The sequence below is a fragment of the Meles meles genome, chromosome X (assembly GCF_922984935.1).
Source record: "Meles meles chromosome X, mMelMel3.1 paternal haplotype, whole genome shotgun sequence".
NCBI classification, from domain to species: Eukaryota; Metazoa; Chordata; class Mammalia; order Carnivora; family Mustelidae; genus Meles; species Meles meles.
In genome coordinates, this window is record NC_060087.1 from 105,996,781 (window position 1) to 106,014,326 (window position 17,546).

The 17,546-nt window shown below is 35.0% G+C and overlaps 1 protein-coding gene across 1 annotated transcript in view; it reads right to left on the minus strand.

Moving 5' to 3' along the window:
* The window catches only part of TENM1 (teneurin transmembrane protein 1), an 811,134-nt gene that overhangs the window by 171,902 nt on the left and 621,686 nt on the right, over positions 1 to 17,546 (minus strand). The window contains exons 15-17 of the mRNA XM_045995540.1: positions 9,131 to 9,316; positions 7,525 to 7,548; positions 5,471 to 5,617 (exon numbers count right to left, since the gene is read on the minus strand). Of these exons, the coding sequence (XP_045851496.1) occupies positions 5,471 to 5,617; positions 7,525 to 7,548; positions 9,131 to 9,316 (357 nt within the window). The remainder of the gene's footprint in view (positions 1 to 5,470; positions 5,618 to 7,524; positions 7,549 to 9,130; positions 9,317 to 17,546) is intronic.

Sequence of the window (17,546 nt, forward strand, 5' to 3'; positions counted from 1 at the left end):
TTAATGAATGGTGACTTGTTATGAAGAATGATTCCTGGAAGATCATTCTCTTTTAGGCAATTAACTTATTGATTTTACCAATGAATATGAATATAGGCCACTGGAAGAGTCTGTATAAGAGAAGCTTGGGAAACATGTGACAAATACTTAAAAGATCAGGGAAAAAAGGGTTGCTCTGATTAAACACTCTTATTCCACATCTTTTTAACCTCCTTAACAATCGTTCCACAGTATCAGAAACCACTTGCCTTCCTCTATAACTAGAGTGAATAAAATGTAGTCTTTGTTTGATAACTGAAGATCATATGAACTTCACACTGTTCTGTATGATCTGGTATGATCTGGCTAATGCCTACCTTCATATTCTCAGCTCCTACCAATCTTTCTTTGGCCCACATACCAGTCAAAATGACTTGCCTTTCATCTCCTAAAAGAGCCTAGCGCATTTCCACTGTAGAGCGTTTGTACATGCTGTTTCCTTGGCCTGGAGCATTCTGCTCCTCACTCAGGTGAGGCCTGCGTTATCATGTAGACTTGGTTAGGTCCCCCTGTACATGTTTACAGCACTCTAAAAATTTTATAGCACTCTTTACAGTTGTAAATATGTAGCTATTTGTGTTGTTTCTTTCTCCCTTCCTAGACCATAAGCTCTGTGAAGGCAGAAACTTTTCCTGTCATTTGATCCCTAAAGCCAAGCATAATACTTGGCACAAAAAGTAGTAATGAATGAATGGAAAATTGGGTACACTCCATATGCAATGTCTGGCTGAAAGGTACACATTTGGGTCAAACATTTAGATCAGTACCATCCAATAAAATTTCTTCCCAATGATGGGAATGTTCTAGATCTGGGCTAGTAAGTAGTCAATAGGCTCATGTGGCTAATGAGCCCTTGAGATGTACCTAGTGGAGCCCAGAAACTGAATTTTTAAAGACCTATTTAGTTTAGAGGGAGGGAGAGAATGAAAGTGAGTGAGTGTGGGGAGGGACAAAAGGAGAGGGAGAATCTCAAGCAGAATCCACACTGAGTACTGAGCTGGACATAGGGTTTGATCTCATGACCCTGAGATCATGACCTGAGATGAAACCAAGAGTTGGACGCTTAACTAAGTCACACAGGCACCACCAAAAACAGATTTTTAAATGTTATTTAAGTTAAAATGAAATAGTTACATGTCATTATTAGCTACCATATCAGACAGTGCAGATTTTGATATCTCCAAATGGTTAGATTTTGGATGGCCCATAAGCTTAGATGAACACCAGCAAGAATTTTGAAATTTTTTATGAGGACCTATTTATCATTATTTTTCCTACTGTGGTTTCTTTTTTTGCTTTTATGTCTAAGAAGTCCTTTCCTGTCTTGAGATCTGTCACCTATATTTTCTTCTATTTGTGTTTGAGGTTTTCTTATACAGAACTCATTAATCAGTTGGAGTATGTTTGTTTATCTTTTTTTTTTTTTTTGGAATATACTAGAAATTGAAAACCTAAGGTTTTTTTTCTTAGTAGTTGTCTCAGCACCATTTATTTCATAATGCTTCTTTTCAGTACTGTTTTTTGATGCTGGTTTTACAATCCACTAAATTTTTATTTGTACTGGGGTGTGTGACAGTTTTTATTCTCTTGTTCTGTTCTGTCTATTCTTCCACCAGTACCACTTTGTTTTAATTAACATAGCTTTTAAATATGCTTTAATGTCTGAGAAGTTCGAACTTGTCCTATTTGTTTTAGTTACTCTGATTCAGCTGGTGTAATGTCTAAACTTTTTTTCTCATGTCAATTCATATGTGCATGTAACATATGATGATCACATTTTCTAAACCCCAAATCGATACACATAATTAACACATGAAACTGTGGTCATCATTCACATTAATATTAAGTCTCCTCCTCCAAGCACAGGGTTGTGCACATGGCAGATGCTTTTGGACTAAAAGGAAATGAGGTCAAGGTATTTTATAGGTTTGTAATTTCTATGGTAATTAGTTCTTATATACACAATGCATAAGATAGCGTTCCTTGTTTTGCATGTTAACAAAAAATCCAAAAGTTATTTGTTCTCTGTTCTGTTCTTACTGTTCAAGGAGCTTTTAGGTAGCTCCTAGACCAGTTGTGTCACCCACATATTCAGTGTCGCCCAATTAGCTACTAAGAGTCACAATGCATTGAATCTGAGTGTAACTGAAGTCAAAGCTGCGGGAAACAGCAGCAATACTTAATGAGCATTCAAAGCTGATTAGAATGCAAAAAAATTCAGCCATTCTTTAAGTGTCTGCTATAATATGGAGCAATCAGGTAGCAGCTACTTGAAGCAATTGCTTTAAAGTGATGTTTTTTTGATTGGGAAGATTTCTTAAGAATTCCATTTAAAAAATGAGGACCATTTTTTCCCCAAAAGGTTCAATTGGCACTTTCTGATTTAATTAAAGCGTGCACACACACACACACACACACACACACACACATGCACAAACAAGTATGCAAATATTAATCACTAGTCATATCCAACTAAATGAATCCAGTCATTCTGGATAGCTGGAAAGCTGAAACCACCAAATAAAGGACATTTAATGTATTCCTAGGGATAATATTTAAACAGCATAAGACTGAAATTATTGTCCAGAATCTCAGTCCTAGGGCTTTCAGAGGTTATTTAATCCATCTTTCCATCTCAAGGTAGAACCAGATGTATATTTATATCAATATCATCTTAATCCTACTAAAGGAAAAAAATGGTAATTGGAACTCTCCAGGACCTTCCTTGCCACTCCCTAAAGAAATAATCATAAAAATACAGTGAACTCAAATCAGGGTCGTTGATTTTTGATTTGCACATAAATACACAGTTTTAAAGGAATGCTCAGAGGTCAATACATATTGAGCAAAATCTTCTATACCATTTGCTTCTATATATACCACAGATATTAAGAACTGATAATCCATTAATTCATTAATATTTAACCGATACATTCATTAAACATTTTTGGCTGCCTTAAGGTGACCTGGAGGCCATAAAAATGCTTGATAATTAAGTATTTAATTATTTTTATCAAGCTGTACTTTATTAAGGCAGGAAACTTATTTTGGCTTAACCCTGAGTTAGAAATTATAATCATAGGGGTTGTTAAAGTATTTTCTAAGCATAAACATTTTAATCAATACATCAACTGGGAAATCTCTATTACGACTTCAAATCCTTTTTTGAATGAGGCAGACCACCAAAGTTTATATCTGGTTTTATCATTTCTTTGCTATATGATCTTGAGTTACTTATTTAACTTCTCTGTGTCTTGGTTTCCTAATTTGTAAAGTAGTATATTAAAAGTAGTTCCTGCCTCATATGGGGATTAAATGAAATAATTCACATAAAGGACTCAGCACTGTGCCTTGTACATAGTAAATCCTAAATACAAGTATGCTAATATTACTGGTAATTATATTATACCATATTGTATTGTATTGTACTGTATTGTATTGTATTATGCCCGAGTTTTCATGGGAAAGTAAAGTGAAAATGAATCTCGAAGGGCCGTAAGAGTCCAGCAGCTAGTTGATCAGTGCACCATGTAATTGAAAATCTCACTCTGGCTTCCCAGATAAATTTTTTTTTTCAATTTTTTTCCTCATTGAACATTATTTATTTATTTTTATTAATTTTTAAATATGTTTTAAAATTTAAGAGTCTGAGAAACAAACAGGGTTTTGGAGGGGCGGGGGTGGAGGGCTTGGGTGAGCCTGGTTGTGGGTATTATGGAGGGGATGTATTGCATGGAGCACTGGGTGTGGTGCATAAACAATGAATTTTGGAACTTTGAAAAGAAATAAAATAAAATAAAATGAAAAAATTTCAATTAGTTAACATATAGTATATTATTGGTTTCAGAGGTACAAGTCTGTAATTCATCAGTCCTATATAATACACAGTGCTCATTACATTATATGCCTTCCTTAATGTTAATCACCCAGTTACCCATCCCCTCCAGCAACTCTCAGTTTGTTTCTTATGATTAGAGTCTCACGGTTTGTCTCCATCTTTTGTTTCGTCTTGTTTTATTTTTTTCCTCTCTTCCCCTAAAATTTTCAATTTAGGTAGCTAGTAAACAGTCTCTTCCAAAAATGGGCTGTTATCCTAAGTTTAATGTATGTGTATATGTTATATGCTTGTGAAGGGGAAGGGGAGGACAGTCTATCATCTTTTAAGGAGTTTACAGGAACTGTCTTATTTAATACTTACAATAACCCTAGGAGAGAGTTAATATTATTATCTGTCCCATTTTAGAAATAAGGAAATTGAAGCACAGAGATACCAAGAAATTTTCCCAAATCATACAGCAGCCAATAAGTATACAGCGGCCAGAAAGTTTAACTTCAAAGCCCTGTGCACTGAATCACGAAGTTGATTCCATTTAAAATTCATAAATTCTTGTAAGTTTTGAAGTAAACTGCTGGCCAGAACTAGTAAAGGAGGACACTCTTACATTAATCCAGCAATCCTCAAAGTAGGATTGCTACCTTATTGATTTAAGCCTTATGTTTGGTTTCAAATGATAAGGTGTATAATTGTCTAAGCAGATATAGAAAGCAAAGGAATCAAATTTAATGATCTATTTCATTTTAAGCTAATATACAAGATTAGAAAGAAACCTTTTTATTATTAACTTCATGTTTCCTTGAGTAGAAATAAAGAGGAAAGTGAGAAATTGCTGTTTTAGGTTCATTCAGAGGTGATCTGGGCTGTTTCGAGGCCTGACTGAACAATGTATTAGATGCTTTTGTTTGTTTGACTGAAAAAAGAGTGGTTACGTTACCCTGAGGCCTTGGAGTCAATATGGCTTTTGAAAACATCATGTGCAACTCTTGAATTAAATATAAAAATTCTACTGTGAATTGTCTTGATGCTGTGTCCTTTGAAAGATACAAAGCGTTACTAAAAGGTGGAGACACAAGAGGTTGCTCTAAATAACTAAGAACAAAGAAAATGATTTCACAGTGTGTATAGTGTAGGCATCTGACAGTTTGGACAGGGGCACATGGATATAATAAATGGTATAATAAATACCACAATGGTATAATAAATGGCATGGCTATAGTTGTTAAGAGAACAGAGTCTGAAGTCATATAGACCTGAACTGGAACCTGGGTGCTGTGACTTTCTAGTTGTGTGATCTTGGAAAAGTCACACACTATTCCCACTCTAAGCATTACCTTTCCCACCTAGGAGTAGGGAAAGTAGTGCCTCTATCGCGTAGCATTGTTTTGAGAATTAAATGAGATATAATGCATGCAGAGTTTGCAATATTGTCTGATGATAGTAAATATTCAATAAACCAAGATTTAAAAAGTAGTATGGCCTTATATAACTCAATATCGTTTATTAAAAGGGTTCCTGATTTTCACTCTTGGCCAAATTGGTCATCACTGTGCTGGGCTATTCTTTTCCTATATTTACATTTTGTAAATAACTCACCTCCATCATTGTCCAAGTTATCTCCACAAAGCATTTCCATGACAACATTGCAGCCTGTCCCACTCCAACCCACCTGACACACACAGTGCCAACCATTTTGATCCAGGGTACATCGCCCATTTCCAAAGCAGAGCCCTGGACAACCATCTGTAAAGACAGCAAAGAATAACAATCAGAGACATCAGAATGGGATTGGGCAACAATGATGTATCTACCTATAGAAAAGCATCTAATCGCTTGGGTTCCACTCTGATGAGGTGTTGAATAAATGGACAAGGAACTTGCTTGCTTACAAAACCTTCCCAGGAAACTTGTTATCCCTTACTTGCCTGTGCTTTTCCTTAGAGAGCCAATTAAGCATTATTAATGCTAACCCCAATTCCCAAACTCTGGTGTAGATAAGATGAAAACCGATGGGGACAGAAAAATGTTTTTTGTTTCTTTTTGAAAAACAATTCTTCTCAGCTCAGTCAAAACTGGATAGATGATACTGTATCTAGTTATGGCCAATAAGCTGGGAAAAGACAGCAGTTTCTATGAAAAGAAACTTCCCTTAACTACTTCCAGTCTGTACTGATTTTTCCCTTGTGAGGCACTGCTTCAGGACTTCCATATGTTGGTACGCCGTTCAGACCATGCCATTAAATATTTGTCCCTATAAATGCCTTAGAAATGTGCTGCAGTTGCTTTACATTTATTTGGCTTTTTTCTTCAAGATTATCATTAATCCAAGGGCTAAGGGTTAAATTTTTTATTTATCTGGTATCTCTCTCAGAAGCTAGCGTAATAATATCAAGCCTGTAGTAGGTGTTCAACAAATGTTAATGGAATTAATGCAAGCCAAATTGAGATCTTCAGAATTCTAGAGAATGACTGGATAAATACAGTCAAGAGGAAACCGTAAACACTAACAATGGTCTCTATTTAGACTTTTCATTTCTCTGGGATGCCCTACTCCATCTACAAATAGTTCAGAGTTAGGCCATTCCAAAGGGCAGCTGTGTATGTGCCAAGTGCTCAGTGGACAGATGAACAGAAATGGCAATAATGGCATATAGCTTCTGGAATTTTCCCAGTAGCAGCACAAGACCAGATCTAAATTTTACTGGAGAGAATCCAATCAATATATTTTTTCATTTGCTGTCTTTGAAAGAAAATTCCAGAAGTATAAAGAGGAAAATAATTTTTTTAAAAATCTGTAGACATAACCCAATGTTCCTTCCAAATGGCTAAGTAACTATCAACAGACCAGACGAAGAAACAACTTTAAAATGACAGATGGCTGCTAGAAAATATGAAGACTCTCTCATTATATATATTATGTGTAAATATATATGTACGCATATATAAATATATATTCCTCAAGAAGTGGTACAGGATGAATATATATATGGGTTTAAGAAAATAATTTATCTAGCTTCATTCATCTAGTTCCACGATCATAGATATACAATGGATACAGAGAAATCAGGGATAACTTGGAACATAGTCAACTTTCTGAGGCTGAGGTAAAGAAAGGCCAGGATATCTGACAGAAAAACCCTTATTGTCTGTGTCAAAGGCAGATCCTTGGGAGGATGCACGATGGGTTACTTATAAGGGGAGAATTCTTCTGCCCTTGAAAGGATATTGTACATGGACTTAGAGCCATATTGTTAAGTTAAAGAAAATGTTCAGTTGTCTATTCAAACGTAGTTCATTTAATAATTACCTGCCTGTGATATATACACAGACACACAGACACACACACACACAACTCCAGAGAAAGACAAACAGTTCTTAAAACTGCTTGTCAATCATTATATAATATAGCCAAAAAAAAGACTCTTTGTTTTTAGAAAAACAAATTAATTTTTAGTCAGACTATTATATCATGACCCGACAATATCACACTTAAGGAAGCCTACCAGAAGTAAAAACACAAACCCGAAACACACACACACACACACACACACACACACACACACACACACCCCACCCAGCCTTCCTTTCCCACATGCATATTTTCCATTTACAATATTTTTCTGTTATAAAACGAGTGAGAAAAATCTTACCTCGGACAGCATCTAAGTAGTGAGCTAAAAGGGGGGGGGGGAAAGAGTGATTGAATGAATTTCTGGGAGACCACAGCTATCCAACATGTATTAATGGTCTACCATCTGTTGCCTGGGAGGAGAACAGCAAACTGTGAACTGCTGAAATGCCTGCAGCTCAAAAGTTGGTACATGGGCCTGTGTAGTTTGTGAATAATATTTTCTGTGGGAAAGATATTAATGGCTTTTCTGCAAGAAACTCTATTAGGCTTCCTAAAAAAGTGTCATATTTCATTAAAAGTATAAGAACTGCATTTTTACAATTCAGTAATAACTTTTGTGAAAGAGCACTAGCTTGAACTTCTTATTAGTAATATCTTTAGAAGGGAGTTCTGGAGTAACCACCTTCCGTAATCATCAGAATATTTAAATCCTCTTATGTGAAGGCAATAAACTTACTGTAGTGCAGGAATGTAATTACTTATGCCGCATCGGAATCTCACCCCTCACCACTTTTTAATGAATCTTAAATATTTTCCACAGTCACAGAACAAGACTTACTATACCTTTAGTACAGTAGTAATGTAGTTTATTAATATTATATGTTATATATGTTATATATAGTATACTTACTTTGACAGGTCCCAACCATTATAACAAAATACTTTTACCTAAAAATAAGAGAAGTGGTACAGTCTGGTGGGGGAAAAAATCCCACAAGCAATGAATTGGGTATCCAGAGGTGTACCCTTGCCTTTGCTCTGCATGCGATGTCTGTGTGCTCACGGAATGCCACGGAACACACTGTGACCCACTTTCCTTAGCTGAACAGTAGGAATCGTACTTGTCTGTCTATACATGAAGGAGGCCTTTGTTGCAGATACATGTATGTGTCAAGGACTTGGATTTTTTCCAGAAAAATAAAAGTATTTTAAATTGAAACTCTAGTTATTATTATGGTCTTTTTATAGTGTGAAGACGGCATGATAGATTACGTAGGCTCTGTCATACCCACAGACAGTTCTCACAGGCAGCATCCTCATAATTAGTGAAAGTTGTGACAAGGGGTGGGAGAGGGTAGATGTCTCAGTACGAACTCTCTATACTACCTGATAATGCAATACAGATACTCTGTTGATGGTAGGTCAGGAGTGCCTTCCTCATATACATTAAAGAAAGCTCCTAATGATATCAAATGGCTTCTGTTAAAGTAGTCCTGTTTAATGAAATTGCCTCTAAGTGCTTTCAGGTGAAACAACCTATACTTTGCAAAAGGAAAAATGGGCAGTGAATGTTATGTTCACAACAAAAGCACTTCTCTTATTAACTAATGACACTTTATTCCAATGTGTCATCTTTCATTTGAGTAACTCAATGCACCAGAAAACAGAAAATATAAGGAATACTGAAGTAATGAGCAAAGAAATGACATAAGAAAGAAGTAAGATACTATCAACAAGGGAGGAATACTCCCAGTTAAGCAAACTTTCAAACTTAATGGCTAACCCTTCTCCTTTTTCTCTCCTCCAACCTCAAATTCTATGAAAAGCCTGGTGATTTATCACTAACATGCTTTTCCTTCTTCAATTAATCCAATGTACTTTGTTCAAAGTATGGCAGTACTTACCAATTGTGCAGTGGTCGCCCTCCCATCCAGGGCTACACTCACATTTTCCATCTTTGCACTGGCCATGCTCGGCACAGTGAGAATTACAGGAGTGTTCTTCACATGTTGGTCCTACCCAGCCTTCTTCACACTGGCAAATTCCTCTTGAGCAGACTCCATGGCTACCACATTCCATAGTACAGAGCTCTGTGGGAAATTCAAAGAAGATATGTTTACATATTTTATTTTTTTTAAAGATTTTATTTATTTATTTGACAGACGGAGATCACAAGTAAGCAGAGAAGCAGGCAGAGAGAGAGGAGGAAGCAGGCTCCCTGTCGAGCAGAGAACCCGATGCAGGGCTCGATCCCAGGACCCTGAGATCATGACCTGAGCCCAAGGCAGAAGCTTTAACCCACTGAGCCACCCAGGCGCCCATGTTTACATATTTTATTAAAACCAGAGTTTGTTCCTTCCAAAAGACATTAAAATTACCAAAAATCCCACTCTATATTTATATTTTAAATATATAAACTAAATGTCACAAAGACCTCTAGCATTTCAGTGAATTTGCAAGGAACTCTATAAAAAAGATAGTTAAGTCTCTAAGTATAAAATAAACCCTAAGTCAAATTGATTTTGAAAAGTCCATAAAATGATAATGGCATTCAAGGCTTAGAAATGAAGTCACTGCCAAACAAATGTCAAGTGGGTTTCACTAAAAATTCATTAAGATCACAAATAATGTTACAAGGATTTTATGATGCTGCAAGCAATCATCGGGGAAAACACACACACACATAGTAAAATGGTGCTCTAACTTCATTCAGGAAGAGAGGTTCTACAATTGGAAAGATAGCTTTCTAATAAAATTTATAATATACAAAAGGTAAAGCTGCCAAAGATGGTAATCAACTAGTTTCCCTGAACATGCACACAATATCTGCATTTACTTTAAGCATTTAAAATGAATCCTGGTTGATTAAAACACAGTCTTATCTGGAAATGCATTCATTATTTGGCCAGTATAATCAAGTTGTATACTGGCTCTGCCGAGGTTCTCTCCTCTGTCCCCTTGACTTTTTGTCGAGACATGCTGAATATTAATAAAGTTATGACAGTAGAGAAGCTAAAGTAAAAGTTTGGCAAACCTTTTTCTTGACTGAATACCCTTGCTGGAAGAGGAAATGGGGGATGAAAGCCTATAGGAAGAATGCAAAAGGAATAATGCAACAGGTTTTGAGTACGACTGGCCATATACTCTTGAAAGAAACAGAGAGTGTTCTGAAGCCAAGTCATCTATCTTTCATAATCTCAAATTCTGAAACAGGTTTTATATATTTAGAAGTACTGACACGTGATGATATTTGTATTACTCTATATAACCTGTAACAAAGCTCTATCTATGTAACGAAGGTTTCTAATGTGCACTTAGCAGAGTTATTTTTCAGTGGGTGAGAATATTCTTCTGATAAAGACACAAGTATGGATTTTATTACTAACTAAATCAATTTGTTCACTAATTCATTCACAAGTATTCTCTGTGGGTCAAGGTATGACAGAAGGAAAAGTGGATACTGAGAGATCAAGTGAGATTTCAGCAGAGAAGTGTCCATTGAATTTATCAGTATGGAAATTGTTGGTGGCTTTACGAAGAACTGTATTGATAAGGCAGCAGTTGTAAAGTCAGATTTGAATGGGTGGAACAGTGAATGGAAAATGTGTGTAGGGTCAGCAGATTGTAAGAAAAGTATAGAACCAAGAAAATACAAAATACAAAAAAAAAAGGGGGGGAGCTTTGCCTAATAAATGATAGCTCAAGTAGGTTGATCTTGAAACAGCACCTAACTCTCTATATCTTGTTTCTGAATTTCTAATTGATAATCTGGATTTCTAACTTCTGTTCTTGTCATGAATCTGAGGTTATAATTATGCTCCCCTTAAAAGCCTTCTCCAAGGCTGAACTGAAAGGGCCTTTCTAAGATTAGGGAGCTAAATGGGTCAAAGCCAATCAAGTCATAGCTAACAGAAAAAATTAGAGGCAAAGTTTTGTGTATATTGCTTTATAAAACTATAAACTCTAAGCACAGAAAAAACTATCGTTCTGATGATTTCCTCAAAAGTAACAGGACTGGATGAACAATATCAGCAAAATGGCAGACTAGCCTATCTTTAAACCATCTCAGTATAAACCTTAGAACTGTAGAATAAATGCAATAATTTTAAAAAAATTACATGTCTTGGCTCACAAGAAACAGAATTATTAACTGTCAGAAGCAAAGATGCAGCTAACAGCCAAAGAAGTAAGCATATAAGTCAACCTTCTGAGTGTTCTAAGTGGTTATTATGCCCAGTAATGACTGGGGGCTTGGGTGTCTATGTACACAGAGAAAAAGGGATGAGATTTTTGGCCCATTAAGATGGGGAGTTAGACTGAAATTCCTGCAGAAAGTAAGGATGCTTGAAGGGATACAATCTCAGTGAGAAGGGAACTAACAAACTCTATCCACTAGCCCACAGAGATGGAAAGGAAGCATTAACTATAATGATAATAATAATATCATTAATAGTAATAAATTTGGGAATTAGAAAACAATATTGAAATAAAATACTACCCAATAATAAAATGTGCAATGGAGTGTCCAGAATGAAATATTTCTAAAACTTTGTACTATTCAGGAGTTAAGTAAGATACTTTGTTAAGTATGCATATAAAAATTTAAAGGTGGAATTGTTTCTAGTAATTTTGACCTCAGTAATTTTTACTATTCTCTCCTGATGTAAACTGGAAAATTTAGACAAAATATATTTAAAACTGTTGGACGTTACTGGAGTTCACAAAAGAGTAAAGAATTACTTGGCCACATTCTAGGAGAAAAAGAAAACCGAGAGAGGTGAATTTTACATTTATGGATGTTCTTCTTCTAGAAGTATCTGTCAGTTCCGGTAGAATCAGCTGGAAGACTCGGAAGTTGAGTAGAGCTTTTGTCAGTCTCATGGGTGCCAGAAAAAAAAATATATTTGACTACATAATGGCTAAGAAATTTCTAATAGTGAAGAAAATATCAAGCCAAATATATGAAGCAAAATTGAAGCAACAAAAGAGAAAAAGAAAAATTTACAACATAGAGACTTTAATGCCTCCATTTTTCAGTAACTGATGTAGAACAAGCAGACAACAAATCAGAAAGTATATGAAGCAACAAAAGAGAAAAAGACAAATTTACAAAATTGTCAGAGACTTTGATGGTCCCCTTTCTTATTAACGGATGATAGAACAAGCAGACAACAAATCAGAAAGGATATGAAATATTTGAGTAACATGATTATCAAATTTGATCTAATTGACACATGCAGAGCACTACAATAAATAATACAAAACGCACATAATTTTCAAGTGCACATGGAACATTTATGAATATTGACCATATGCTGGACTATAAATATAAAGCATGTCTCAATGTATCTCATGTATTGAAATTATTTATAGCATGTTGTCTGCCCACTGTAGACTTAAACTTGAAATAAAAACATAAACGGGGGGGGCGCCTGGGTGGCTCAGTGGGTTAAAGCCTCTGCCTTCGGCTCAGGTCATGATCTCAGGGTCCTGGGATCGAGCCCCGCATCGGGCTCTCTGCTCCGCAGGGAGCCTGCTTCCTCCTCTCTCTCTGCCTGCCTCTCTGCCTACTTGTGATTTCTGTCTGTCAAATCAATAAAATATTAAAAAAAAAACATAAACAGGGGTGCCTGGCTGGCTCAGTTGTTAAGTGTCTGCCTTCAGCTCAGGTCATGATCCCAGGGTTCTGGGATTAAGCCCCATATCGGGCTCCCTGCTCCCTGGGAAACCTGCTTTGCCCTCTCCCACTCCCCCTCCTTGTGTTCCCTCTCTTGCTGTGTCTCTCTCTGTCAAATAAATAAATAAAACCTTCTAAAAATTATTTAAAAAGATAAACAAAAGGTAACTATAAAATCCATAAAATTTTGGAAGTTACAAAATATACCTCTAAAAAGCTATGGAACAAAAAGAAAATCATCACGGAAAGTAGAAAATACTTTAAGTGAATGAAAATACAATGAACATATCAAAATTGGTATAACTAAATCCATGTATACAGGAAAACTTTAAAAGTATAAAGGAAAACCAGCTGAAAACAATGACACATGCATCTGTTCCAAGAAATTAGGAAGAAAAAAAGCAAAGTAAACTCAAAGAGGGTAGAAGAAAGAAAATAATAATTAAAAAAGCTGGAATTAATTGATAGGAATGTAGAATATAAAGAATCAAGAAAGCGAATGTCTGACAATTCGCATAGCCCAATAAAACTGATAACTGATGGGACCTGATGAAGAAGAAAATAGAGAATATCACGAATGAAAAAGACGACACTGCTATTGAATGTACAAACATAAAACATCATAAAACAACATTGCAAACAACTTTTTGTCAACACATTTGAAAATTTCAATGAAATGGACAAATTCCTAGTAAACACAATTTATAGTAATGAACACAGACACACAAAAGAAAACTGAATAGTTTCTATAAAGAACCTAAACCCACAATGAAAAAGATTCTCACAAAGAACATCACTGTCTCAGACGACTTCACTTATAAATATATCAAACTTTTAAGGAAGAAAAATTGCCAATTTTGAATAATCTTTTTCAAAGAATAGAAAAAGAGGAAACACCACAATGTGAGTTATGAGGCCAGCATAACCTTGATATAAAATCCTGACAAGAATATTATAGGAAAAAATACAGGTCAATTTCACTCATGAAGATGAATGTAAAATCTTAAAATGCAAACAACAAATCTAGCATTACATAACATGAAATAATGATCAAATTGTGCTTATTCTAGGAATATATGATTATGTTAATATCTGAAAATCAATGTAATTCATCATATATATGAAATAAAAGAAAAAATCATATGATCATTTAAATAGATATATAGTAAGTACTTAGTAAAATACTAAACATCTATTCATGATAAAGGCTTATAGCAAACTAAGGCTAAGAGGAACATTGATCTGATAAAGATTAGCTACAAAAAATCCCTACAGCAAACATTGTATTTAATAGTGAGATGTTGAAGTAGTTTTTCTATTATTGAGAACTGAGAAAAGATGCCTATGATCATTACTTCTATCTACCATAATTTTAGAGGTCCTAGCCAGTGCAATAATATAAGAAAAAGAAAAAAAATGTATAGAAATTGAAAAAGAATGAATAAAATCATCATTATTCAAAGATAGTATGACTGTGCTTATACTAATTATGAAAAGAATCTATAGAGATAAATTATTAGAATATGTGAATTTAGCAGGTTCTTCAGATATTAGGCTAATATATAAAAAAGTTCTCCTTTTATCAACAACAAACACTGAGAAATATTTAAACCATGTGTAACATAATCAGATCATATACCTAGTAATAAATTTAAAAAATATGTGTAAAACTTATGATGAAAACTATAAAACTTTATGAGAAAAATTAGAGAAGACGTGGATAAATGGAAAGCTACACCAAACTCATTACCTGAAAAACAAAATTAAAGATGTTGATTTCCCCCATATTATTCTGTAGATTCAATGCAACCTCAATCAATATCTTGGCAGTGTGTGTGTATGTGTGTGTGTGTGTGTGTGTGTGTTTGTACATGTGTGTAAATATTAACCAGCTAAAGAAAGAAGCAGATTAAGGTGAGAAGATGTACTCTAGCCAACAGCAAGACTTAATGTAAAGGTATGTTAATTTAGACCGTGGGTACTGACACAACAGCAAGTAGATCAATGAGAGTGAATAGAGTCCCAAAACTTATAAGGATACTTGAATTATGATTAAGCTGGCATGGCAGGCAACTGTGAAATGACTGCTCTTTTAAGTGGTTCTGGGAAACTGAATATCCACTAGAAAAAAAAAAAACCCTCACCCTATATATAAAATCAATTCCAGATACAATGTAGTAAATATAAACTATCAAAACTTCCAGAACACAACAATTTCATGATCTTAACATAAAAAATTTTCTTAAACAGTACGCAAAAATGCTAACCACAAGGGGAAAAAATAATAAATTGGGCTGTATCAAAATTAGATTGTTTTCTAATCAAAAGACAAAGAAAAAACATGCTCTAAGTGGTAGAATATATTCACAGCACATATAAATGAAAAAGAGTTTGTATCCAGAATATACAAAGAACTTTCTCAAGTCAATAATAAGACATATAACTCAATACAAGAATGGGCAAGAGATCTTGGGATGTCTGGGTGGCTCCGCTGGTTATGTGTTTGACTCTTGGTTTTGGTTCAGGTCATGATCTCATGATCATGAGAATGAGCCTGGTGTTGGGCTCTATGCTCAGCATGGAGTCTGTTTGAGATTCTTTGCCTCTCCTTCTCCCTCTGCCCTTCCCTCTGCTATCTTTCTCTCTGTCTCTCTCATAAATAAATAAATAGATAAACAAATAAAATCTTAAAAAAAAAAAGTGTCCCATCCAAGTACTAACCAGGCCCGACCCTGCTTAGCTTCCGAGACCTGTACCCCTGGGGATAAAAATACATTATATGTTTATAAAAAAAAATGGAGGGGGAGGCGAAACATAAGAGACTATGGACTCTGAAAAACAACCTGAGGGTTTTGAAGGGTCAGGGGTGGGAGGTTGGGGGAACAGGTGGTGGGTAATAGGGAGGGCACGTTTTGCATGGAGCACTGGGTGTTGTGCAAAAACAATGAATACTGTTACGCTGAAAAAATAAATTAAAAAAAAAAGAAAAGTGGACAAGAGATCTGAAAAGATATTTTATAAAAGAGGATACCCTAGTCTACAAAACTGTGTGGAAACATGCTTAGCATCATCAGTTATCAGGGAGATACAAAATAACGTAACAATGAAATACACTGCACGCACACAAAAATGGTTAAAATCTATAAGACTGAAAGTAATAGGGGCGCCTGGGTGGCTCAGTGGGTTAAAGCCTCTGCCTTCAGCTCAGGTCATGATCCCAGGGTCTAGGATCGAGCCCCGCATCGGGCTCTCTGCTCGCAGAGAGCCTGCTTCCTCCTCTCTCTCTGCCTGCCTCTCTGCCTAGTTGTGATTTCTCTCTGTCAAATAAATAAAATATTAAAAAAAAAAGACTGAAAGTAATAAAAGTTGGTGACAATGTGAAGTAATAAAAAGTCTCATATATACTACAGGTGATTTTGTAAATCAGTACAACCACTTTGGAAAACTCTCTGACATTATCTGCTGAAATTTGATATATGTATACCCTGTGGTTCAGTGATTCTACTTCTAAGTATTTACTCAACAGAAGTGCAAGTAAACAAATGTTCACTGAAAGATGTGTATAAAAGCATTTATAGAATTATATGTGCTAGCCAAAAAATGGAAAAGCTTTAAATACACATCAACAATAGAAGATATAATTATGATAGATAATTTTACAAAAAACATGGTTATGTCACAATGAAAGGGGATGATCTATAGCTATGTACCATAATACAGATGAATTCCTCTAAAAACAATGTTGAGTGAAAGAAATGAGATGCAAAATCATACATACTGTAAGATTCTATTGATAACATGCTTGGAAAGCAGGCAAATATTAGAAGTCATGATAGTTATGTTGGGGAGGAAGGAAGGAGGAGGCAATAATTGGGGAGGGCAACAAAGGAGGCTTCTGGTTATAGTATCCTACATTTTGACTTGGGTGGCAGTTAACAGGTGTTTTATACTTAGATAATTCACTAAGCCGTATACTTATGACTTTTGTACTTTTCTGTATATGTGTTAAATTTTAACAAAATGTTAAGAAATCAGTTGTAATGACCAAAAGAAGAGAAATATAAAGCAATTTACAACTTCCAAGGTTGAAAAAGAATGAAAATAATGCAACAACAACAACGGAAAAAGCAGAAAAGGGGGGAAAGACAAAGAAAAAATAAATATGATAAATAGGAGACATAAAAGAAGATTCTGGGCTATAAGTCCAAACATGTCAGCAATCCTAGTAAATAAAAATAAGCTGAACTTGAAATTTAAAAGAGAAAGATTCTGGAACTCAGTGGAAAAGAAAATCAAGTTATATTGTTTCTGTTAATAAGAGATGTGCTGAAATATACTAATGAAAATTTGGTAATAAAAAAACCATAAATACAAATTTGGTAAGAAAAAGGCACTCTAGAAAAGTATCATCCAAGAGAAGCAGGGTGTAGCTATAACATCAGACAAAATAGATTTCAAGGTATAAAGCATTATTATGGATTAAAAGAGTCATTACATAATGATAAAAGGAATAATTCATCAGGGAGATGTAAAAATCCAGACTGAATAAGAAAATATAGCTCCCAGATCAATAAAGCAAAAGCTGATAGACTGATAAGACAACAAATGACAAATTTCACAATAGGTAGTAAGAAGATAAAAAA